Source organism: Anomaloglossus baeobatrachus, chromosome 5, assembly GCF_048569485.1.
Source record: "Anomaloglossus baeobatrachus isolate aAnoBae1 chromosome 5, aAnoBae1.hap1, whole genome shotgun sequence".
NCBI classification, from domain to species: domain Eukaryota; kingdom Metazoa; phylum Chordata; class Amphibia; order Anura; family Aromobatidae; genus Anomaloglossus; species Anomaloglossus baeobatrachus.
In genome coordinates this window covers 33,609,101-33,635,440 of record NC_134357.1, presented here as the reverse complement: position 1 = coordinate 33,635,440, position 26,340 = coordinate 33,609,101, and the positions used below count along the sequence as shown (strand labels likewise).

Here is a 26,340-nt window from a genome sequence, read left to right as displayed (position 1 = left end):
TGTCAAGTTACAACTGGGAGATTCCCTCCCTGCACCTGCACGGTTGTTTGGTGGAAAAGCCGAGCAAAGATCGAGTAACAGCTTCTGCTGATACTCCTGCATACGTGCGTCCCTTTCTATGGCTGGAATTAGGTCACAAAATTTGGACTTGTACTGGGGATCTAATAGTGTGGCAAGCCAGTAGTCATCATCACTTCTAATTTTGACAATACGAGGGTCATGTTGGAGGTAGTGCAACAAGAAGGCACTCATGTGTCTTGCGCAGCCATGCGGACCAAGTCCACGCTGTGTTTGTGGCATAGAGGTGGTAACCGTTCTTTCTTCCTCTGACATCTCCCCCCAACCTCTTTCAACTGAAATTTGACCAAGGTCTCCCTCATCCGCTGAGTCTTCCATGTCCATGGACAGTTCGTCATCCATTTCTTCATGTTCTCCTGCACCTTCCTGAACATTTCGCCTGCTACCATGCGCCCTTGTTGATCCCTGTCCCCCATGGTCCCATGCCTGCCGCATTGGTGATGATGAACGTCTGGACCTTGGTGATGTTGTGGTGTCTTCCGCATATAAATCCTCCTGTAGTTCCTCCCCTTCCTGTTGTCCCACCCCCTGACTCCGAATAGTGTTTAGCGTGTGCTCCAGCATGTAAATGACTGGAATTGTCATGCTGATAATGGCATTGTCAGCGCTAAACATATTCGTCGCCATGTCGAAACTGTGCAGAAGGGTGCATAGGTCCTTGATCTGAGACCACTCCATCAGGGTGATCTGCCCCACCTCTGCATCTCGTTGGCCCACGCTATACGTCATGACGTATTGCACCAGGGCTCGGCGGTGCTGCCACAGTCGCTGTAACATGTGGAGAGTCGAATTCCAGCGTGTCGCCACATCACATTTCAGGCGATGAACCGGCAGGCCGAAAGACTTCTGGAGCGATGCAAGTCGCTCAGCTGCGGCGCTTGAACGGTGGAAGTGAGCAGACAGTTTTCGTGCCCTGGTCAGAAGGCCATCTAGGCCGGGATAGTGTGTTAAAAATTGCTGGACAACAAGGTTCAACACGTGAGCCATACAAGGCACGTGTGTCACCTTGCCCAGGCGAAGGGCCGCACCCAGGTTTGCAGCATTGTCGCACACGGCCTTACCAGGCTGCAGGTTGAGTGGAGACAACCATTTATTAAACTCTGACTGCAGAGCTGACCACAACTCCTCAGCTGTGTGACTCCTATTCCCAAGACATGTCAAGCTAAAGACCGCCTGATGCCGTTGCGCTCTGCTGCCAGCATAGTAATGAGGGGTGCGTGATTCCTTCTGCGCAGTGAGAACGCTGGTGGCCTGACCAGGCAGGCTTGGGGCGGAGGTGGAGGACCCAGATGAGGTGGAGGAGGCAGAAGCAGTGGCGGAACTTGGACAGACAGAGGATTGACACACAAGTCGTGGGGACGGCAAGACTTGTGCAGCAGACCCTTCACCATCTATCACCATAGTTACCCAGTGCCCAGTCAGCGACATGTAACGTCCCTGTCCATGCTTACTGGTCCAAGTATCGGTGGTGAAATGCACCCGTTCACACACAGAGTTTCTCAAGGAAGCGGTGATGTTGTGTGCGACATGCTGGTGTAGCGCGGGCACACCTTTCTTAGAGAAGTAGTGGCGACTGGGCATCTGGTACTGGGGCACAGCGACAGACATAAGGTCTCTAAAATCCTGTGTGTCCACCAGGCGGAAAGGCAGCATTTCGGTAGCCAAGAGCTTACAGAGGGATAAAATCAACCTCTTAGCTTTGTCATGGGTCGCAGGAAATGGCCTTTTATTTGTCCACATCTGAGGGACAGAGATCTGGCTGCTGTGTGTAGACGGAGGTGAGTAGGGTGTCCCTGGAAAAATGCAGGTTTGTGAGGAAAGTGCAGGCATAGACATGATGTTGCCTTCATCCAACGTTGGTGCTATCGATGTCTGAGAGAGCTGTACACACGCACTTGTTTCCCCTTCCAAACCAACTGATGACCTACCAAGCAAACTGCCTGTTGCGGTTACAGTGGTGGAAGTTGTGCGTGGAAAACCAGGTGTGACAGCTGTCCTCACAGTCCTAGAAGATGAAGAGCGCGCGGATGCACTGGAAGGGGCTGGCGGTGGATGGTTCGCTCCGCTAGGCCTGATTGCAGCACGGTGAGCTTCCCACTGGGACATATGATATTTATTCATGTGACGATTCATGGAAGAAGTTGTCAAACTGCTGAGGTTTTTCCCTCTACTAACAGAATCACGACAAATTTTACATATCACATGATTTGGTTGATCTTTTGATATGTCAAAAAAGGACCAGGCTAGGCAAGGCTTAGAGGGCATGCGACCTGCTGAGCCCCCCCGACTAGTGCTCAGAGGCAGAGTGGTGGCTGAGGATGCAGTTGTAGACGTGCTACCAGTGCTCCGACTCTGTCCAGGAAGGCGCAAGGTAACTTCGTCGTCGGTTGCATCCTCCACCACCGCCTCTGTTGACCTCCTCGAGTGCCTGACTGTGGGTTGACAGTAGGTTGGATCTAGAACTTCCTCATCAATTGTTGTTTGCACTCCCCTCACCCTCAGACCGAGCCTCTTCTTGCCCTGACCGAATATTTAAGTTGTCATCCCAATCTGGTATCTGCGTCTCATCGTCATCAGTATGTTCCTCATTGTCTATAACAACAGGTGTTACAGTTTATGAAAAAGGGTCAACATTATGCTCAGAAACTTGGTCCTCACGGCCTGAATCGGAGTCACAAAGGTTATGGGCATCACTGCAGACCATTTCCTGTTCTGTACTCACTGTAGCTTGGGAGCAGACCTCTGATTCCCAGGCTATAGTGTGACTGAACAGCTCTGCAGACTCAGCCATCTCAGTTCCACCATACTGTGCAGGGCTGATGAAGACTTCAGAGCTGGGAGAAAGCAAGTTTGATTGGGATGACAACTCAGAAGACTGGTGTTTTTTGGATGCGGTAGTTGAGGTGGCAGAGAGGGCACTTGTTGGACCACTTGAGATCCATTCAAGCATTTTCCTTTTTTGGCCATCATCTACCTTTGTTCCAGTTGTTCGTGTCCGTAGAAAAGGGAGCACATCGGATTGTCCACGGTAAGTAGTAGACATCTTACTTTTGCTGGAAGATGGTCTATCTTCAGCAGATGATAATGGAGCTTTGCCACCTTCCCCACGGACAAACCCTTTTTTTCCTTTTCCAACACGCCTCTTCCCCTTTCCACCAGCATCTGTCATTTTGCCACTCATGTTGATTGCGACAAGATTGTGCACTTAAAATGTGGTAGTAAAAATTGAGAGGTGGTGTAGATTGCAGCGGTGGTCTAGCTTTATTAACAGCAGAATAAACAACAATAATTATCCCTGACAATGCAACTACGGCCCTTAAACTGGCAGCATAGTTTGCTAGTATAATGGCTTAGTAATAATGAGTTGGAGTGTGCAATGCAGGCAGAGGTGCTGCAAATATCTTTGCACTAGTGGGACTATACAGAAGTCCAATAGCCACGTTTAGGATGCCACTGAGTTCACTCAGTGTTTGCTAGTATAATGGCTTAGTAACAATGAGTTGGAGTGTGCAATGCAGGCAGACGTGCTGCAAATCTCTTTGCACTAGTGGGACAATACAGAAGTCCAACAGCCACTTTTAGGATGCCACTGAGTTCACTCAGTGTTTGCTAGTATAATGGCTTAGTAACAATGAGTTGGAGTGTGCAAAGGGCAGGAGGGTACAGTGGCAGGGTTGTGGGTCTCTGGGTAGAGGAAAGGAAGCCTGCCTTTCTATCCCTCCTAATGGGGAAATGCAGCGAGGAAATCCCTGACCTTAGCTACACAGACGCTGTCATCTTGTGTAGCTGTTAAACTCTGTTTTCACGGACCTGTCACCTATGGCTCTGACCCTGCCGGTATTAGCCCTTAAAAGGACTGATAGAAACCTCTATCCCTATGCTGTACAGCGCTGTGTATGGAGCGTACACAGCAGTATCGGAGACAGGAGCTACTCCAGCGGTGACTGATACCCAGACGCAGAAGAGATAATGGCGTCCGGACGGGCAGATACTCGTTTTTATAATGCAGGGACATGTGACATGGACATCCTATCACACATGCCATTGCTTCTCTGGCTAAAAGTCCACTTAGCTGTGTGTGTGTCTGGGATTGGCTGACATGCTGGCCCGCCCCACTACACGCGTGCGCTTAGGGAAGGAAGACTAGGAAAAAAAAAAAATGGTGATCGCCATTATACATACAGCAGTGATCTGAATGCGCTGTTCCCGCACACTATACACTGAAATGTCATAATAGTGTGAGTCACAGAGTGACTTACACTATTACAGCGGAAAGCCAGCTAGGAATTAGCTGGTATTTTTGCTGCTAGAATCGTTCTCGAACGTATCTAGAACTATCGAGCTTTTGCAAAAAGCTCGAGTTCTAGTTCGATCTAGAACAGACCCCAAAATCACTCGAACCGCGAACTGGAGAGCCACGAACCGCGCTCAACTCTAGTCAAAACATAGCATAACACGATCTAGAATGGTAGCACTATAGGGTGGTAGTACATATACCGCCTCTAACTTGCATTCAGTTCCATATATTTTACAATGCAAGTAATCCTTTCGACCCTCTGCATCAATTTCCTTTTCTAAACGCTGAAATGGGATGGATTTATGGACACAGACACTTACCCCTCTGGAATAGATAGTTTGTGAGGAATGAAATGCTTGACCTGTCCAAGGCTTAGAAGCAAAGTGCAGTGTTTCTCCATTAAGATGGCATATGGCACATGAAGATTGTGTAAGGCTAGGTTCACACTTCCGTTAAATTGTATCAGTCACAATCCGCTGCTCTGGTAAACAATGGAATCCGTTTGGCGGATTCCATTGTTCCCATAGACTTGTATGAGCGGCGGATTGTGACTGATGATGCTGCATTGCACCCTCCGCCCGACTGATCAGTCGTGGAACGACTGACCGCGGGGCGGAAGGAACACAGCCTGTAACGTTTTTTGAGCAGCGCAATCCGTAGGATTTTGCTGCGCATGCTCTCTCTGGCTCCCTGCACACAGGATACACATCGGGTTACCAAGCAATGCGCTTTGGTTAGTTACCTGATATTTACACTGGTTACGTGTGCAGGGAGTCCGACACTTCCCCGCTGGGCTCCGCTCCCTCCCGCACTCCGCATGTGTACACACACACACACACACACACACACACGCACACACGCACACATATATACATATATATATATATATATATATATATATATATATATATATATATATATATATATATATATTATACACACAGACACACACACACCTGTCCCCAGCCCTGCAGTCCCCGCGGCACTGACGTCCTCAGCACCACGGCCCCGCTTGGCTCCACCCCCTCGTGCTCCGCCCCCTCGTGCTCCGCCCCCGGCACACAACGGAGTCCGACAATGAATTCTGTTCTTTGTCATCTGTTGTACAACGCATCAGTCACATGCGTCAAGCAATGCATGCGACTGATGCAAAACAACAGAAATGTGAACCTAGCCTAAGCCGTATTTCACATCAGTAAACTGTGTCCTTTTTTTTTCTGCAGTTCAGCAGAGAAAACTGGAAAAAAGGAAATTTTGTTACCATTTATGTGAATGTCTTGGATTTTCCTAGCCTGCTTAAGAAGGGTGTCAGTGATCCTTTATAGTGCTGAGGTTTTACTACTTGGTGCAGCACCAGCAGGGAGAGGGCGAGAAGGAACCCTATGTAATAGTGGCTGTAGAGCGGAATAAAACATGTGTGTTTTTTGTTTTTTTTTTCATGTTGCCTCTCCTTTACAAATAGATTAGCAATCAAAGTATTTGGTACTTAAAGAGTTAACTTTATCTGAGTTATCAGTTTTCACTGGAGGCGTGTACTTCTCCCTGTATGACTTGAACCAATACCATGGACCATGCAAAATGTTAGCATTTTGCACGGACATGTGAAGGAGGCCTTAAAGAAGGTGTCTCCTGTCCGAAATGAGAAGTTCTTTCACTCAGGCATAGTTACTGATCGGCACCAGATGCGGACAAAAAGAAAAGAGACACACAGATATCTTCCTAAAATGTATCTGGTTTATGGGTGGAATAGGTGGACTTTTATCGCCCAAATCTTGGATTTGATACAAGGTTAGATTAAATCCTATAATTATAGTTGGAATGAATACAGATGGGAAAGGATACGCAAGGAGGATGACGGTAAATGATGAATTACACGTAATGCTGCATATTTTCAGAAATCGAGACATGCTGTCTGATTTATCAACCTTGGCTATTTGTTACATATGAGGGAGTGAAGGTCAGCTTCTCGTTCCAGGAAAATATCATTGTTTTCCAACAAGATGTCTTATTTCACTTTATTTGTTAGAGGAAAACTTTTTAAACCTTCCCTGAAAGGGAGAAAACTTAAGCATAAGATGAAGATTGTGCAACTCAGAAGTTCAATTACCGTACACTTTATGACGACTTAGGGGTACTTCTCACATAGCGAGATCGCTGCTAAGTCACGGTTTTTCTGACGCACCAGTGACCTCATTAGCAATCTCGCTGTGTGTGACACGGAGCAGCGATCTGGCCCCTGCTGTGAGATCGCTGCTCGTTACACACTGCTCTGGTTCATTTTTTGGACATTGCTCTCCCGCTGTGAAGCACACATCGCTGTGTTTGACAGCGAGAGAGCAACAATCTGAATGTGCATGGAGCAGGGAGCCGGCTTCTGACAGCTGCGGACGCTGTTAACGAAGGTACACATCGGGTAACCAAGCGAAGCGATTTGCTTGGTTACCCGATATTTACCTTGGTTACTAGCGTACGCCGCTCTCAGGCTGCCAGTGCCGGCTCCCTGCACACGTAGCCAGAGTACACATTGGGTAACTAAGCGAAGCGCTCTGCTTAGTAACCCGATGTGTACCCTGGCTACAAGTGCAGGGAGCCAACGCTAAGCGGTGTGCGCTGGTAACCAGGGTAAATATTGGGTAACCAAGTGAAGCGCTTTGCTTGGTTACCCGATATTTACCTTAGTTACCAAGCACAGCATCGCTTCCATGTGTCGCTGGGGGCTGGTCACTGGTCGCTGGTGAGATCTGCCTGATTGACAGCTCACCAGCGACCATGTAGCGACGCACCAGCGATCCTGACCAGGTCATATCGTGGTCGGAATCGCTGGTACGTCGTTTAGTGAGACGGTACCCTTAGGGACAAAATAGAAACAGATAACAAAATGGCAGTGGCTAAAGAGAAGCCTACAGAAGAGAGATGTCCGCTCCTCACACTCCATGTGTGAGACATGATGATAGACAAGACAACCTTCATTCTCCATGTCTAATTTCCTGAATAACAGCTGAGTTAAGTTGTGTCACATTACAAACCCATGTATCAGCTCTCCTCTGTTGTACTGCACCTCCCTGCCCGGAGTGAAGAGCTCAAATGTATAAGTAATCACACTTATGTTTGCTCTGCTCATGGCAACTTGCAATTGCTCTGTAGTGAGGGCAGGACAGGCGACTCCTGTGTGATACATACCCTGCTCTGCCCTCACTGCAGAGCATTCACAAGTTGCCATGAGCACAACAGGCATAAGTGTGACTAGTCACACAGGCAGTGTGGTGGCGAAGGAGAAGTATAGCAGAGGTGATGGTGCTCTGAGAAGAGGAGAACGGATTGTAGTGTTTGTAATATGACACAGCTAAACACAGCTGTGCTGATTCCCCCCCCCCCTCCCCCCCCACTGACTGCCAGAACCTTATCTGAAAGCTGTTAGTCATCTGTTTCCTACTTCCAGCACTTTCTAATCATGCAGGAGGTTAGACCTAGGTCAGAGCGGTGTCATTTCCATATCTCCTAACTTTTAAATACAAGTCAGAAGGAAACAATCAGCTTAGCACGCCAATGTAATTTTTAATTGACCCCACAGTACATTCCCTCCCATATAGTATGCTCCCCCCTTCGTGTACACACAGCAATGTGTACAAATGTTAAGTGTGTCCTGCCAGTCACATGACAAGAGACTCACGTAACCTTGGTCTTTACAAAGAATGAACAGTGGACTCTTTCACCGTTCTACTCCGCTCAGGACATAGACACAGCCGATGTCCGAACATACTCCACACTTACAGGAAAGTCCTAGTGGATCCAGAACAGTTGGCCGCATGTCATTACTTCTCATGTGCTGAGAAACCTGCTCTAAGCTATGGTGAGGGCGTGTTCTTTTATGCTGTGTGTTGCTGCCTGCTTATGATTGGTCACCATAATACAGGAGGAAGAAGTACACGCCCCCCCAGTGAAAAACATGTGACAACACCCAGTTGAGCTTGGTTAATTCATTAGGTGTCAAATACTTTAATTGTTTTAATATCTCTGCAATGGAGAGGCAAAATTAAAACAAAAAACATGTTATTCTACTCTGCAGCCACTATCACATTGTGTGTCCAACAAACAGTTCAACTTTAAAAGGGTCCTCTTTAACTTCCACAACTCCCCCCTCTTTTTGTAATTCACTTAGATGTGTGTGTGTGTGTGTAATAAATAAATATAATATATATTGTGTGTGTGTGTAATAAATAAATATAATATATATTGTGTGTGTGTGTGTGTGTGTGTGTGTATGTATATGTATATGTGTGTGTGTGATATATACACACACACTATGTGTGTGTGTGTATGCATGTATATACTTCCCCAAAAATAAGACTCAGTCTTATGCTTTTTTTGCCCCAAAAAATGTGCTAGGGCTTATTTTTGGGGTAGGTCTTATTATTGAGGAAACATTGTTGAGGAAAGTTTACCCCCCAAAAAATGCAGACCCTTCCCAGGAGAATCATACTTACCAGACCCTGGGCATCTACATCGCTCCCAGGTCCTCCTGCAACCTTTGGCGGGTACTCCCAGCAGGTATGCTCCACACAGTCCTCCCCTGTTTTTAGCCCACACTCGCATACATCAATACGTTCCGGATTGCAACTATTGTGTCTGCGTTGCATCCGTCGGCCGACGCTGAGTTGTTCTTTTGACTGGGCGCCTGCCGGATAAATCGCAGACTGCAGCGTATTTTTAGTGACTAATTGCGTTGTTTCACACGGAGCATGCTCAGTGCTTATGTGAAATCAATGTCTGGGGAATCTCTCTCCGGCGGCGGCCAATCAGCTAATCGCCCGGCTTTTATGAAGATCAGCTGATCGCCCGGCGGGCGGCTTTTGTGAAGAATCAACTGATCGCTCGGCGGCCGGCTTTTGTAAGGAATCAGCTGATCGCTCGGCGGCCGGCTTTTGTAAGGAATCAGCTGATCGCTCGGCGGCCGGCTTTTGTGAGGAATCAGCTGATTACCCAGCCAAACAGTAAAAACAAAAAACCATCTGTTTTTTTTCAGCATCAGTCACATCAGTTGTACCACTATCTGCAACGCATCCGTTGCATCAGTCACACAACTGATTGTGATGGATGTCGCACAACGCAAGTGTAAAAGTAGCCTTACACATCCACCTAAACTTTTTTTTAATTTATCTTTATTGAATTTTGAGAGGAAATAATACAATCATAAAGAAATAAATGTGCTGAGATTAAAAAGTAAAGCAGAAAGTTTTTATTCATACTACAAATTCTATCATAAAGAGCAGGAATGAATGACTTAACAGTAAAACCTTAAGGGTAATGCAAGCCAAAAGGACAAGTTCCACAATAAAGAAACAGGATTTAAACTTCCATTGCATCACAAATTGAGTAAGATATCGTAGCCACAAAATGGAAAACCAAAAGATAAACGAGAAGAGCCCACCCAAACTTTTTAAGCAATAAAGAGAGTTCGGCCATGATGGCTACTATGGCTCAGTTAGGTTAAAAAGGACCTTTCACCAAATTTTTCATTTTGAACTGGACACATGGTGTAATAGTGGCTGTAAAGTGGAATATATATTTTTTTTAGTTTTATTTTACCTCTCTATGGCTGAGATATTAGCAAGCATAGTATTTGGCACCTATTGCATCAGGTTGTTTTCACTGGGGGCGTGTACTTCTTCACCCTGTATGATTCTGACCAATTATAAGTAGGAAGCCAAGACACTAGAAAAAGAACACACCCCCTCCATAGTATTTGGCACCTATTGAATTATCAGCTAGTTGTCACTGGGGGCGTGTACTTCTTCACCCTGTATGATGCTGACCAATTATAAGCAGGAAACTCAAGACAATAGAAAAAGCGAGAAGTGAGGACACAGCTCTGATCTCCTTGTTTAACCTCCTGCATGATTAGAAAGTGCTGTAGAGCACAGATGCTCACACAACATCACACAGAGAAAGAAGTAAACTGGACCTGAAGACCCACCTCTTCCGACAAGCCTATAACCTGCAGTAACCCTCAGTCCGCTATAGTGCCACATGACCATCTCCACCCCCACCTGCTGTATCCTCACCCATCGCCTGTGAGTCCTCGTGGGCAGGGTCCTCTCTCCTCTTGTACCTGTCTGTGCCTTGTTTTGTTTATGATTATTGTACTTGTCCCTATTATGTATACCACTTTCCACATGTAAAACATCATGGAATAAATGGCGCTATAATATTATTATTATTATTATTATTATTATTATTATTAAGTCCCCCCCCCCTGTGAAAACTATCTTGTGACAAAACATAGCTCTTTAGATGACAAATATTTTGATCTCTAATTTCTCCGTAACAGGCGAAATAAAAAAAACACCTTTTATTTTGCTCTGCAGCCATTTTTAAATTGTGTGCCCATGTTCATCAGACAAGTTGATATTTTGTCCTCTAGATAAATTTAATGGAATTGTTAATTTAGGATTTGCTTTAGAAGGGACTACAATTACAGAATCATCCTGGGGACTGACTATTTCTCATTAAAGGAAATTTTTCAATAGGGTCAACCCTCCTAAGCTGTCTACTTGAGCGTGTAGGTCAGAGCGAGTTGTGTAAAATGATACCGTGATATCTGCAATCTTATGTCTTATACCAGAGAAATCCATATTTTTCTTAATATGTAAAGGGGAGTTAACAGTGAGACATGTAATGACTGACATACAAAGAAAAAGTTGTTTGCAGTACCGTCGGTAGAATCCGTTCTGTAAGGAAGGGACGCAAGCCAGGTTCAAGGAATCCACTTGGCATCCATGGTATATCCAAAATGACAGATGGCATCCCATGGGTGTATTTCATGTCATTATTCTGTCAAAACATACGCAACATTTTACCCAAGAAACGGGCTTATTCAAGCACAAAAAAAGCCAGTTTGTGGGGCGAAACGTCTTGTGTGCTTTGACAGAATAAAGACATGAAATACACCCATTGAATGCTATCTGTGATTTTGGATGTAATGACTGACCGTCTGCTCTCCTGATCTACATGTCTCACACTGGTAACGCCCCCTTTCATTTAGAATATGCTGTAAAGGCGGAGTCTCAGCAAGATCTATGTCTGGCTCAGAGATCTTAACGGCTCATTTACATATTAAGAAAAATGTGGATTTCTCTACAATAAGACATAGGATGACGTATAATTTTATTTAACATTCTATGATTTACATGCCTTTGTAGACCGGTCAGGAGGAGGTCAACCTATTGACAGATTCCCTTTAAAAGCATTTGAGGGTGCCACAGGACCATGGTTATATGTCCTGCCACTAAGATGCAGGACGTTCCCTGGAGGGCTATATCCGCTCCTCAGATGCCAATGAGGTCAGTTTTAGCTTAGTGCCTGTAGGAGGGAGATAAGACCAGTGTGAGATCATCAGCATGTTTTTTTTTTTAATTTTCCCCAGGTGGCATGGATGTCCTCCACCTTAAAGAGGGCCAACCACCAGGATTTTCATAAATAAACTAAAGCCAGTGCTATACTGGCGCTATCATGCGGATTCTATACATAGCTTTAGTTGTGATATCGGTTGTATACTTTCTGATATATAAGCAAGTAAAGTTTGTGAAATGCACTGTTAAGTGATTGATAGCAGCTACAGAATATGTAATAGGTGGGTTGAGTTTTGCTAGTTATTCCTGCTCCTGTCTGCTGCCTGTCCTTCCTCAGGGGGAGAAGGGAGGGAGGAAGGACAGGGGGGAGGAAGGACAGGCAGGCAGACAGGGGTGGGAATAACTAGCAAAACCCGACTCACCTATTAGATTTTCTGTAGCTGCTATCAATCAAAGAACAGTGCATTTCACAAACTTTACTTGCCTGTATTTCAGAAAGTATACATCCTATCTCACAACTAAAGGTATGTATAGAATCAGCATGATAGCGCCAGTATAGCACTGGCTTTAGTTTATGTTGGAAAATTCTGGTGGTTGGTCCTCTTTAAATCACCATCCAGGGAGGACACACCGTACACTCTGCAGTAGTGTACCTCCCTGTGGATGTCATTCACCGCCAATTATCTGTCCAGTTCTCCTGCTGAGGTGCTGGAGTGAGAGGCCACTGAAGGGGGACCCTGAGGGTGTCCAAACACGTTAGGATCTGTTTCTTCTGCGCCATCGGTCTTCCCCCTTTTAACTGCTTTTTTTCTTTTTTTTATTATATATATATACATACATATACACATATATACACACACACACATCTTGTTGCTGCTCAGGTCATTTTGTGTTTTTTTTTGTTTTTTATTTTTTTTTATGGTTTGTGTTCCACTCCTACTCTTTTGGTACCTTTTTGAGTGGCCTTCTGAGAGGCTATAGCTCACCAGGTGGCGACAACACTTTTATTTTTCACTTAATGGCAGGGCATCTACCCATAGTCTTGTGTGCCCCAATGTACATAATGAGAAAGAGACTGTACGGTAAGTGCAAAAATCCAATGTTCCTAATCTGTGACATGAAGGGCTCACTCAACGTTGACAATATTGAGAAGGCTGAGAGGAGACTTAATAGCGGTCTAAAAATATGTCAAAGGTCGTCATAGTGCAGAGGGAACTACCCTATTCTCATTAGCACAAGGAAGAACAACAAGCAATGGGATGAAACCAAAGGGAAGGAAAATCAGATTAGACATTAGGAAAAACTTTCTGACAGTGAGGCCAGTCAGAGAGTGGAGCAGGCTACCACAGGAGGTAGTGAGGGCAGTCAGAGAGTGGAGCAGGCTACCATGGGAGGCAGTGAGGGCAGTCAGGGAGTGGAGCAGGCTACCATGGGAGGTAGTGAGGGCAGTCAGGGAGTGGAACAGGCTACCACAGGAGGTAGTGAGGGCAGTCAGAGAGTGGAGCAGGCTACCATGGGAGGCAGTGAGGGCAGTCAGGGAGTGGAGCAGGCTACCATGGGAGGTAGTGAGGGCAGTCAGAGAGTGGAACAGGCTACCATGGGAGGTAGTGAGGGCAGTCAGGGAGTGGAACAGGCTACCATGGGAGGTAGTGAGGGCAGTCAGAGTGGAGCAGGTGGCTATGGGAGACAGTGAGAGAGTGGAACAGGCGACCACGGGAGGTGGTGAGCTCTCTGTTAATGGAAATCTTCAAGCGGAAGCTGGATAAACATATAGCTGGAATGATTTAGGAAACCTGCACTCGCAGGGGGTTGGACCCAATGGACCTTGAGGTCCCTTCCAACTCTACCATTCTATGATTCTACTTCACCTACCTTCCATAGGTACATGCTTTCTGCATGTGTCCTTTGCCACCACACCTAAAGCAGAATCCCTTCTCCCTATACTTTTCTGTGTTAACTCTTCTGCTGCCTACAGTTCCCTTTATTCCGGACAAAACATCTATACCAGGAGGGGCCATTATGGACAACATAGTGGGCACAGTACGCTGCTTCTGGGTCTTTCTCTCTATCCTTTCATTTTTCTGCTTCTCTATAGCCCTCAGCACCGGCAGCATCTGCTGCATCGAGAACGAATTATATTCTGGACGGATTTCTTTTAGGTTTTCTCTCAAATCTTTTCGTAAACCATTGTGAAAATAGGTTTTCAGTAGGAGAGCATCCATGCTTTTTGCAATATGTATATTATAATCCTGATCCTCAAATGTGGTCACACATCTATGATAAAACTTATCAACCGACTCATCCGCTTCCTGATCAACGTAAAGTAGCCATTCTAATTCATCTGCAAGATTTGTAGTCAGCACATTAAGGCGATCAATAAACTGCTGACCAGATAGCTTAGTTTTTTGGTCTGCTATGTCTGGGACCTTCTCACGCCCCATCACCACTTCCTGCACCTTTACCACAAATGATCTTTCAACCGCTAAAGTACACAAGGTGGCCAAGTCACTCCAGGTGGCATCATAACATTGGAATATTCTGTTCACCTCTTTATAAAATCTAAGCGGACGTTTATAGGGGTCTGACAGATTAGTGGCCATGGCCAGTTGCTCTCTTCGACTCCATGGATGATCCCAGATTGCAGCTCTTGACCTAGGGTCATCATGCCCTGTTTGTTGGGCCATTGTGGAGACTTGCGTTAGAGACCTGAGCTTATATTCTGGAGATGTCTGAGCAAGTAACACCTCAATATGCTGCTGTGACATGGCTATGGTCAGCGTCGGCACTATAATTGTTGGCTGAGTGGGAAATAGTGGGATCCCTGACAATGTTATGGACCGATATCACTCAACAAATGCAGCCAAGTATTCTAGATACAGGACAAACGTCTTCGATAGCAACTGGGTAAATGAATACGTTCTATCCCGACTTGTGGGCAGCACTTGGCCACTTGTGTTGGTCACTGTAGGGCGATGTCTCCACTCTTCACCATCCAGGAGCCACCACAAGGAAATAGTCCATCAATCCAGCAGCAAACCCTGAGATCCAACTCCGTACGGGCGAGCAGCAGCGTTTACAGTGTTGGCAATCACTCTCAGATGAATGCGCCTTTCCTGTTTCGAAAAGCAGATTTCATATCAGCAAACATTTAGCTCGGTCTACATGGAGATTTTATTTTCACCCCACTCCACCATCATCACAGTCTTCCTCCCCTGAACTAACTTTGCCTCTCCCCAGCAAAGGGTGAGCGTCCAGTCAACGGCTCACTTACCTGGGGTCTGGGTTTCCTTTTGCCGGTGGAAGCCTCCTTGTTCGGTTCCTCCCAATGAAGGGAGATAGCAACTTTCTCCAAATAGCTTTTAAAGTTGAGGTTCCTCAACGTCCGGAGACAAATGCAGATCTGCACAGTTCTGATGCCTGTAAAAGGTATCAACCACTGAGGACCCTCAGTTCTTGTAAACAAACTTTTTTTATGTAGAGGTCTGGAGAGGCTCAGCCCCCACCGTCTACTTTAATGCATCCCACCTGTTTATGTAAGTTTCAGAAATTCTTTCGGAGGTTTGCATACGCCTAGTCAGGCATCTCCAGAGACCTTGGAGGGAGGGAGCCAAGGTCAGCTAGCGGATAGCGGATTACAGAAATCCTGTTAACTCTTAACTTTCATGATATAAATTTTATAAGTTGCATGCATTATTTATTTTATTTTTTTGTAAACTCCCTTTCCCCAGTGGAAATCATACGTATATATGCATCTTCTTTTATGCAGTCCTGACCTGCTGCTATGTGAGCATGTTGATTATTTGGTTGCAGCAATTTCTGCACCATTTCTGCATCTCTTGGCCATACGCAGAGCAAAAAACACGCGTTTTTGCTGCATTTATTTGCATGTGCTTTTCAATGGACGAAAAATGCACCACCAATTGACATGCTACAGATTATTTTCTGCATCAAATCTGCAAGGAAAAAACTCTATGTGCAGTAAACTTCAGGATTCTCATTGACTTTGCTGGCATAAGGATTTGCTTGCAATTTTGTTACAAAACTGCATAAAAAAAAGATAACGCACTGCGTGCACACAGCTTTAGGGTATTTGCCCAAGATCAGGACTCGCTGTGTCCTGGACACAGCGGGTACTGACCTGCGGGGCCACGAGTCTCCTCTGTGGGAGAACGCAAGAGACCGCAGCTGCTCGTACCCACGATCATGGTTCGGGGCACTGCAGTCTCTTGCTTATGTTCTCCCTATGGAGGACGCTTGCGACTCCGCAGCAAGCAATTGTCATGCTGCGGCTCGGAAAGCAACACCGCAGGTCAGTTCTCGCTGCGGGCCGCACACGCACAGTGGGCATGAGATTTCTATAAATCCCATCCACTGTGCTTGTAATGTACATCGCTGCCTTTTGGACGCAGCTGAAACACACTGCATCCAAAATGCTGCAAACACTGATCATGGGACGCAGCCTTACTCTCTGCTTACTGGAAGACTTCTTCTTGCATTTTCTAAATTTATTGTGTTTTCTTCCCACGGTGTACCAGACCTGTTAACGCATAACCTCTGTTCCCCCCCTTTTTTGCATCACTTTTGTCCCATACTCCAAAGTCATACTGATTGGGAATCTAGATTGTGAGCCCCGATGGGGACAGGGATGATGACGACTGTAGAGCTCAAAATATGATGGCGCTATATAAGTGAATAAAATAAAGCGTGTTTGTTTTGCAGATGATCGGTTTGTTGTCTGACAGAGATCTCGGACCCCTGGCTGCGGACATGTTCTCTCTTCTGGTCTCTGATTCTCCAGATATCCTTAACAAAGCATGCCACGCCGACATCCGCATCATGTTCCGCCAGAGATTCTTCACCGAGAACGTTCCCAAATTGGTGCAGGGTTTCAATGCCGCTAGCGGAGGTAAGGTGTTCACCGCGCTTCAGGATGCTTGACTGCCACTGCTGCTACTTAGGCCTTCTGCACACGGTGCGTTTTTTTTCTGCGTGCAGTTTTGGTCCCAAAATGTCATGCATTTCCTTCCCCAGCAAAGTCTGAGATTTCATTTTTGCTGTGCGCACATTGCAGTTTTTTTGGCTGCATCTTTGTGGTGACCACAAAGTTGCAGCATGTCAATTTTTTTTTTTTTTTGCGTTGTGCCTCAGCATTTCAGAGGACTGGCAGATCAATCCTTCCCTGACTCTGTGTTGGTGGGGGATTGATCCCTTGATTATCTGTCCAGATGGCGTGGACCAGAATCCGTCGCAAAGCGGTAGGAGCAAGCGCTTTATACTCATCGATCACCAGGGCAGCTGTCACACTGCTCCCGCGGCCTCTCATTCTTCTTCCTGGGACGCTCATTAGGCTCATACATATTCACTGCTTCTCCCGGCCACCAGTGGCTGTGATTGGTTGCAGTCAGATGAGCCCCCAGCCTGAGTGACAGCGTGTCTGACTGCAACCAATCACAGGTGGGTGGGTCTATATCATAGAGTAAAATAAATAAAATTGGCATAGGCTACCCCCCATATTATGATACCAGCATAGGTAAAGCCCGACAGCTAGGGGCTAGTATTCTCAGGCTGGGGATACCCATGGTTATTGGGTTCCCCACAGCCTAAAAATATCAGCCAGCAGCCTTTCAGAATTGTCGCATCTATTAAATGCAATAGTCACCACAAAGATGCAATGTGCGCACATAGCCTTACAGTGGATTAACTTTCTGCACATACTTTTTTTTTTTTTCCGGACAGACGACAAACCCAATTACCTTAAAGCCTTGTCCCACGTGCTGAACTGTCTGCCAAAGCAAGTTCTTATGACCGAGCTCCCATCGGTAAGTGACCACAGCTGTGTTTGATCTGGTGTTTTTTTGCAGGACAAGTTGAAATTTTGAATGACTTTTTACTTTGCCATAAAAATTGGGAAAAGTGCAACAAAATTGTAAAATATAATTCCACCGTTTGTTTTTTTTTATATTTGTAAAAATGACCTGGCATCATGATTTTCCAGGTCAGATCGATTACAGCGACTGAGCCGGAGGATCCTGTAAATCGATTCATTCAGCTGTAGTTGACTCATTTTTTATACATCGGACTTTTACGGACGTGGCAATAAAGATTGTTTTCTTTGTCGCTCCATTGGGAGACCCAGACAATTGGGTGTATAGCTTCTGCCTCCGGAGGCCACACAAAGTATTACACTTTAAAAAGTGTAACCCCTCCCCTCTGCCTATACACCCTCCCGTGCATCACGGGCTCCTCAGTTTTATGCTTTGTGTGGAAGGAGGCACACATCCACTCATGCATTCTCATTTTAGTTATATCGGTTGGAAGAAAAATGGGCCCCCACGGGGCCCCCGGCATGTTCCCTTCTCACCCCACTACGTCGGCGGTGCTGTTAAGGTTGAGGTACCCATTGCGGGTACAAAGGCCGGAGCCTCATGCCGTCTCCTTCACCATCCCTTAGCGGCTCTGGGAGAAGTGGGATCCTGAGCGGTTATCCATTCACTGGGACCGTGCTCCCTCCGCAGCCCCTGTGGGAATCTGTCGGACAGGAGTCTATTTATCCTCAGGGACCGGGCCCTGCATCACTAAGGTACTCTGTGTCTCCATGGGGGATGTGCATGGAGCGCCTTCATCCCGGACGCTGCAGCAGCTGCTTATTTGTGACGGCCAAATTATTCTCTTTATTTAGATCATTCCTACGCGTTTCCGAGGCTCATCTGCCTCCTTCATCAGGGAAAAAGAATAGAGATTCTTTTTCCCTGATGAAGGAGGCAGATGAGCCTCGGAAACGCGTAGGAATGATCTAAATAAAGAGAATAATTTGACTTATACATGCTCGTGGTTTTTAGCGCGGCAATAAACCCGTTTTCTCCAGTCCTTCATATTTAAAATCTGCTCTATAACGGGGCCGCTGCAGAACCACCCAAGCGCTCATCCATGCTAACAAAGGGGTTGTGACTGGCACAACCCGGCCAGGTGAGTGCACTGTTTTTATCCTCTTTCACTCTGTAAACCGGGTAAAACCCTATTGCGCCTTTCTTGTCTCCCCCATTACAGCACTATTTGTGACGGCCGGCGGACTTCCGCGCCGACCGCGCCTGCTTGTCGGCCGCGGTCTTAAATTTAGTCCCCGGCTTCAATTGCGGCCTAGTAGCAAAACTCCCGCCCCCGGGCCTGTCTATCAGGGGTAAGGGCGGGACTGCCGACCTGACGTCGGATGTGAGGGCCGGAGCATCCTGTATGTTTCCTCCCCCCTCACTGATCACTGTGGGGACTCCAGATTCCCGCACTTTTCTAGCGCCGCCCACGGCTCCACTCCTCCCCAGAGAGCTCCGGCAGCCATTTTTTTGGCATTCTGCCGGTGGAGGATTTCCAGGAAAGAGCTCTGCAACGCTGGGAGACCTAAGGCAGGGAATCTGGAGGGCACACGCTCCGCTTTTTAGCGGTCGGTAAGCCACACCGGTCACCCGGTGCTGGTCCCCTTAGGGTGCCGGAATAGATACTATATATTTATATATTTCTGTTCGGTCGGGCTGTATACGCTTTCCCATATACCCTCAGTGATCACTCTCCTAGGAGACAACAGCATGTCGTCCACAAGGAGCAAGGGTGCCAAGGCACAGGGTTATTTTGCGACCTGTACCTCTTGTGCGGCTAAGTTACCTGCGGGTTCCACCTACCCTCACTGTGAGCAATGCTCAACCCCTGTTTTGCTTGCTCAGCCGGAGCCTCGGTCACTAGTGGGCCCCTCGGCTCAGGCAGACCCCCCTGCTCCCCCTGTCCAGGCGGCAGGGACAGAGTTTGCCGTTTTTGCTGAAAAACTCTCTGAGTCACTCTCACAATCCATGGCTCAGTCTATGGACAAATGGTCTGCCAAGCTGCTTGAAGCTTTGCAGTCCAGACCGGTCCTTACACAGGCCCCGGGCCCTGTTGGATCGTCGCCTCCAGGCCCCTCTCTGTCCGCGCCGCAGCGCGTTCCCAGGGGGGGCCCTAGGTCTCACGTGAAGGACTCCTGCCCGGACCACAGTCCCAGACCGGCTAAGCGGGCCCGCTGGGAATCTTCCCCGACTTCTTCACGCTGCTCGGGTTCCCAGCTTGAGGACTCTCTGGAGGACGAGGCGGACGTCGCAGCTCAGGGCTCTGACCCTGACGTTGCTCTCAATCTTGATACACCTGAAGGGGACGCCATAGTAAATGACCTTATCTCGTCCATCAACCAGGTGTTAGATATATTTCCCCCGCCGCCACCTGTAGAGGAGTCGACTTCTCAGCAGGAGAAACACCAGTTTCGGTTCCCTAAATGTACACGGAGTGCGTTTTTCGATCACTCTAACTTCAGAGATGCTGTCCAGAAGCCCAGAGCGGTTCCGGACAAGCGCTTTACTAAGCGCCTTACTGACACACGTTACCCCTTTCCCTCTGACGTAGTTAAGGGTTGGGCTCAATGTCCCAAGGTGGATCCCCCAGTCTCTAGATTGGCGGCTAGATCTGTGGTATCGGTTGCAGATGGCTCATCGCTAAAGGATGCCACTGACAGGCAGATAGAGCTCCTGGTGAAATCCATCTATGAAGCCACGGGCGCGTCTTTTTCCCCGGCCTTTGCAGCCGTGTGGGCACTCCAAGCTATCTCAGCTTGTCTGGCTGAGATTAATGCGGTCACACGTAATTCTGCTCCGCAGGTTGCGTCTTTGACTTCTCAGGCGTCAGCTTTTTCTTCCTACGCCATGAACGCAGTTCTAGACTCTGCTAGCCGTACAGCGGTGGCATCCGCTAACTCTGTGGCAGTCCGCAGGGCCATGTGGCTGCGCGAATGGAAGGCAGACTCGGCTTCCAAGAGGTTCTTAACCGGTTTGCCGTTTTCTGGCGACCGCTTGTTTGGCGAACGATTGGATGAGATTATTAAGGAATCCAAGGGAAAGGACTCCTCCTTACCCCAGTCCAAACCGAAGAGACCTCAGCAACGGAAAATACAATCGAGGTTTCGGTCCTTTCGTCCCTCCGCCAAGCCTCAATCCTCTTCGTCCAGCAGGCCGGAGAAAGGCCAGAGGAACTCCTATGCGTGGCGGGCTAAGTCACGCCCCCAAAAACCCGCCGGAGGCAATGCCTCAAAGGCGGCCTCTTCATGACTCTCGGCATCCCCGAACCGCATCCTCGGTCGGTGGCAGGCTCTCCCGCTTTTGCGACGCCTGGTGGCCACATGTTCAAGACCGATGGGTGAGAGACATTCTGTCTCACGGTTACAGGATAGAGTTCAGCTCTCGTCCCCCGACTCGTTTCTTCAGAACCTCTCCGCCCCCCGAGCGGGCCGATGCACTTTTTCAGGCGGTGAACGCTCTGAAGACAGAAGGAGTTGTGATCCCTGTTCCCCCCCAGGAACATGGTCGCGGCTTTTACTCCAACTTGTTTGTGGTGCCAAAGAAGAACGGTTCATTCCGTCCCGTTCTGGACCTCAAACTACTCAACAGACATGTGAGCACCAGACGGTTTCGGATGGAATCTCTCCGCTCGGTCATCGCTTCGATGTCACAAGGAGACTTCCTAGCATCGATCGACATCAAGGATGCTTATCTCCATGTTCCGATCGCATCCGAACATCAACGCTTTTTGCGTTTCGCCATCGGGGACGAACACCTTCAGTTCGTGGCATTGCCTTTCGGCCTGGCGACAGCCCCACGGGTGTTCACCAAGGTCATGGCATCTGTTGTGGCGGTCCTACAGCTTCCACCATCTCCGCAGTTCACATCCCGGGCGTAGAAAACTGGGAAGCAGATTTTCTCAGTCGTCAGGGCATGGACGCGGGGGAATGGTCTCCTCACCCAGACGTGTTTCGAGAGATCTGTCGCCGCTGGGGAACGCCGGACGTCGATCTCATGGCGTCACGGCACAACAACAAAGTCCCGGCATTCATGGCCCGGTCTCAAGATCACAGAGCCCTGGCGGCGGACGCATTAGTTCAGGATTGGTCGCAGTTTCGACTGCCTTATGTATTTCCTCCTCTGGCGATGCTGCCCAGAGTGCTGCGCAAAATCAGGTCCGACTGTCGTCGCGCCATTCTCGTCGCCCCAGATTGGCCGAGGCGGTCATGGTACCCGGATCTGTGGCATCTCACGGTGGGTCAACCGTGGGCGCTCCCAGACCGCCCAGACTTGCTGTCACAAGGGCCGTTTTTCCATCTGAATTCTGTGGCCCTCAACCTGACTGTGTGGCCATTGAGTCCTGGCTCCTAGCGTCCTCAGGGTTATCTCAAGATGTCATTGCCACCATGAGACAGGCCAGGAAACCAATGTCTGCCAAGATCTATCACAGGTCTTTGAGGATCTTCTTATCCTGGTGCTCTGATAAGGGTTTTACTCCCTGGCCTTTTGCCTTACCCACTTTTCTTTCATTCCTTCAATCCGGAATGGACAAGGGGTTGTCTCTCGGCTCTCTCAAGGGACAAGTATTGGCGCTATCCGTATTTTTTCAAAAGCGTCTGGCCAGGCTTCCGCAGGTCCGCACGTTCCTGCAGGGAGTTTGCCACATAGTCCCACCTTACAAGCGTCCGCTGGAACCCTGGGACCTTAACAGGGTGCTAACGGCTCTTCAGAAACCACCTTTCGAGCCGCTGCGGGATGTCTCTTTATCACGTCTTTCGCAGAAGGTGGCCTTTCTAGTGGCAGTCAGATCACTTCGGAGAGTGTCTGAGCTTGCAGCGCTGTCATGCAAAGCCCCCTTCCTGGTTTTTCACCAGGATAAGGTGGTTCTGCATCCTGTTCCGGAATTTCTCCCTAAGGTGGTATCTCCTTTTCATCTCAATCAGGATATCTCCTTACCTTCATTTTGCCCTAATCCAATTCACCAATGTGAAAAGGATTTGAACTCATTAGATCTGGTGAGAGCACTCCGGCTCTACGTGTCTCGCACGGCGCCCCTGCGCCGTTCAGATGCGCTCTTTGTCCTTGTCGCTGGCCAGCGTAAGGGTTCGCAGGCTTCCAAGTCAACCTTGGCTCGGTGGATCAAGGAACCGATTCTTGAAGCCTACCGTTCTTCTGGGCTTCCGCTTCCTTTGGGGCTGAAAGCCCATTCTACCAGAGCCGTGGGTGCGTCCTGGGCATTGCGGCACCGGGCTACGGCTCAGCAGGTGTGTCAGGCAGCTACCTGATCTAGTCTGCACACTTTCACGAAACACTATCAGGTGCATGCCTATGCTTCGGCAGACGCCAGTCTAGGTAGGCGAGTCCTTCAGGCGGCGGTTGCCCACCTGTAAGAGGGGGTCGTTTTTCGGCTCTTTATCGAGGTATTCTTTTACCCACCCAGGGACTGCTTTTGGACGTCCCAATTGTCTGGGTCTCCCAATGGAGCGACAAAGAAGAAGGGAATTTTGTTTACTTACCGTAAATTCCTTTTCTTCTAGCTCCTATTGGGAGACCCAGCACCCGCCCCTGTTCCCTTCGGGCTGGTTGTTCTTTTGTGTACACATGTTGTTCATGTTGAATTGTTCTTTTGGTTCATGGTTTTCAGTTCTCCGAACATCCTTCGGATTGAATTTACCTTAGACCAATTTATAAGTTTCCTCCTTCCTGCTTTTGCACCAAAACTGAGGAGCCCGTGATGCACGGGAGGGTGTATAGGCAGAGGAGAGGGGTTACACTTTTTAAAGTGTAATACTTTGTGTGGCCTCCGGAGGCAGAAGCTATACACCCAATTGTCTGGGTCTCCCAATAGGAGCTAGAAGAAAAGGAATTTACGGTAAGTAAACAAAATTCCCTTCTTTATTTTTCTTTTCTCGGTGTCCTGTGTAGCTGATCTCTCTGCTGCTAGAGGCGTTATCTTGCCCTGACGACGTTGTCCAGCTGTCCACGCTGACCTGTCTGGAGCCGCTGCTGCTAGATGCTGCTGAAATCCTCCGAGTTCACATAGACACCCTCATCTCTAAGCTCCTCCGCTTAACGTCCAGCCCCAGCATGGTAGGATGGATTCACCGATGCCGTACATCTTATTCCACCTTAGCGAATTGTGCTCAGGACATTTAGATGGTCTTATACGGCTCCGTAACACTTTGTATTACAACAGAAAACAACTCATAAACTATAGAAAAGGAAAGCACTGCAAAATTTTTGATGACACCCAAAAAAACACAAAAAATATTTTCAGCCACAATTGTATGAATTTAAAGGTGTTTCCACCACTTGGACAGCCCCTTCTCATTCCTCTTGTCCATCCCGTAAAAATAAATAATCCCATGCTCCCCTCCGAAGCGGCCGCAGTTCCAGCGATGTCTGAAACCGCATTCCCAGGGCACACGTAACATTGATATTGACACGCAAGATCCTGGACCAATCAGCACCCGGGGCCTGTGTCCCCCGTCTCCGGCGCCTTCCTTGCCCCCCCCCCTCTCTCCGGCGCCTGTCTCCCCTCCATCTCTGGCGCCTGTATAACCCCCCCCGCCCCCCCGTCTCCGGCGCCAATCTCCCCCCCCCCCATCCTGCTCATATGTTCAAAGGCGGGGAGAAGGAAGCCGGCACTGAGGTGGTTGTGAGGCCTGCGTGTCATAACAAGGTCACATGGGCCCCAGGAACAAGGCTTCAGACATTGCTGGAACCACAGCCGCACCGGAGGTGAGTATAGGCTTATTTATTTTTACAGGTGCGAACAAGGGGAATGAGAAGGGGTTGTCCAAGTAGTGGACAACCCCTTTAAGTAAAAAAAAAAAAATAAATAAATAAAATAATAAAAAATGTACAAAAGGTGATCAATCCATAAATACACAGTATATTCAGGTACCATAGGTCTGTCCTCCATTGTAGGTGTTCTCGTCCTCACACTATGCATCGTCGAGTACATAGTAATTTGGATAACCCCTCTAATCCAAATTGCATTTTTTTGTGTTTGCAGGCGGTGAGGATTACAGCTCTGAAGTGTATTCTGGCCCTTACAAAGCTCCCTTTGCCTATGGTAACTTTTTTTGCATTAGTTCATTATGTCGTACTTAAAGGGGATTATCCAGTCTTCAAAAATGACAACTTGATCTTATACAGGTCATCAATATCAGTTATGTTAAAGGGCTCGCTGTGCTTTGACGAGATCAGTGAGCGCTTAAAGGGCGGCTCGTGCTTCCAGCCGTGGTGCATATTATTATAGGATTGTCCCAATGGCTTGAAACAGACAATATTCTGTATCAATGATACAAAAAGTAGAGTGAAAAGCTGGAAAACCCCTTTAATGCAAATTGTATGTTCCAAACGGCACATATAGTAAATATCTTGTCCTCGCAGCTCCTGCCTTACAAGCATCAAGTGATCCGTGCCTTAGCCAAACCACTGGATGATAGGAAGAGATTAGTTCGGAAACAGGCGGTTGAGGCCCGATGCCAGTGGTGAGTAAAGACCTTACATACAGCTATACATTTATTTTGCTTTGCCCAGTATTCCCCCCCCCCCCCCCCCCCCCCATCGCCCCTCTTCCCCTCACATCATGGCTGACAGATCGTCAAGATAGCCAGGGCCTCCCGCATCTACCATGTTGGTACACTATGGTGCGCCGTAAGGATCCTAAAATTCTACCAGTAAAAAATTAAAATTGATCTCAATGGGGAGGGGGGGGGTAAATGATTGTTGAAACTATCATTTTATTTTTCCCTTCCCCCATGACAGCACCTAAGACTAAGAGTCTTCCACCCCAGGACGTAGGCACCTTCAAAGAACACCATACCGTGTTCTATAGCACCCTCTTGGAAGAAAAACCGTGCAAACAGCACTGAAATAGTAATAATGGGAAGATCTACATTTAATGCTTAAGTACCTACCTACCTATGTTTGATGCTGGCCTAGTGTCTGGTATCTGCCTGTAGCTGTGTGTTTTTGTAGTCTTGGCCTGGGCGTATGGCTTGCAACCTGGATGTTTTAGTCTTGTGGCCAGGGCTTTTCTCTATTAGGTACTGTGGCTTTGTGGCTTAATTGGTTAAAGAGCCAGCTTTTGTCAACAGATCCTGTGGCCTCATGTTTAGTGTATTGAGGTGCCACCTTGTACCTAGCATAGTGTCTTATGTGTTGGGCCTGTCACTTCTTTCCTGACCTCAAGTCTTGGGTGTTGGGCCTGCTGCCTCGTGCGTGGCCTCATGGCTTGGATGTTGGGCCTGCTGCCTCGTGCGTGGCCTCATGGCTTGGGTGTTGGGCCTGCTGCCTCGTGCGTGGCCTCATGGCTTGGATGTTGGGCCTGCTGCCTCGTGCGTGGCCTCATGGCTTGGGTGTTGGGCCTGCTGCCTCGTGCGTGGCCTCATGGATTGGGTGTTGGGCCTGCTGCCTCGTGCGTGGCCTCATGGCTTGGTTGTTGGGCCTGCTGCCTCGTGCGTGGCCTCATGGATTGGGTGTTGGGCCTGCTGCCTCGTGCGTGGCCTCATGGCTTGGGTGTTGGGCCTGACGCCTCATGCCTGGCCTAATGGCTTGGGTGTTTGGCCTGCCACTTCATGCCTGGCCTCGTGGCTTGGGTATTGGGCCTGCCACCTCGTGCCTGGCCTCATGGCTTGGGTGTTGGGCTTGCCACCTTGTGCCTGGCCTCATGGCTTGGGTGTTGGGCTTGCCACCTTGTGCCTGGCCTCATGGCTAGGGTGTTGGGCCTGCAGCCTTGTGCCTGGCCTCATGGCTTGGG

At 48.1% G+C, this 26,340-nt stretch overlaps 1 protein-coding gene across 2 annotated transcripts in view; it reads left to right on the top strand.

Annotated features, from left to right (window-relative positions):
* The window catches only part of MMS19 (MMS19 cytosolic iron-sulfur assembly component), a 209,237-nt gene that overhangs the window by 158,673 nt on the left and 24,224 nt on the right, over positions 1 to 26,340 (top strand). The window contains exons 26-30 of one of the 2 annotated variants that reach the window (XM_075348389.1): positions 16,444 to 16,630; positions 17,461 to 17,543; positions 23,496 to 23,660; positions 24,589 to 24,648; positions 24,969 to 25,069. In XM_075348389.1, the coding sequence (XP_075204504.1) occupies positions 16,444 to 16,630; positions 17,461 to 17,543; positions 23,496 to 23,660; positions 24,589 to 24,648; positions 24,969 to 25,069 (596 nt within the window). The remainder of the gene's footprint in view (positions 1 to 16,443; positions 16,631 to 17,460; positions 17,544 to 23,495; positions 23,661 to 24,588; positions 24,649 to 24,968; positions 25,070 to 26,340) is intronic. The other variant, XM_075348390.1, reaches the window with a different exon arrangement.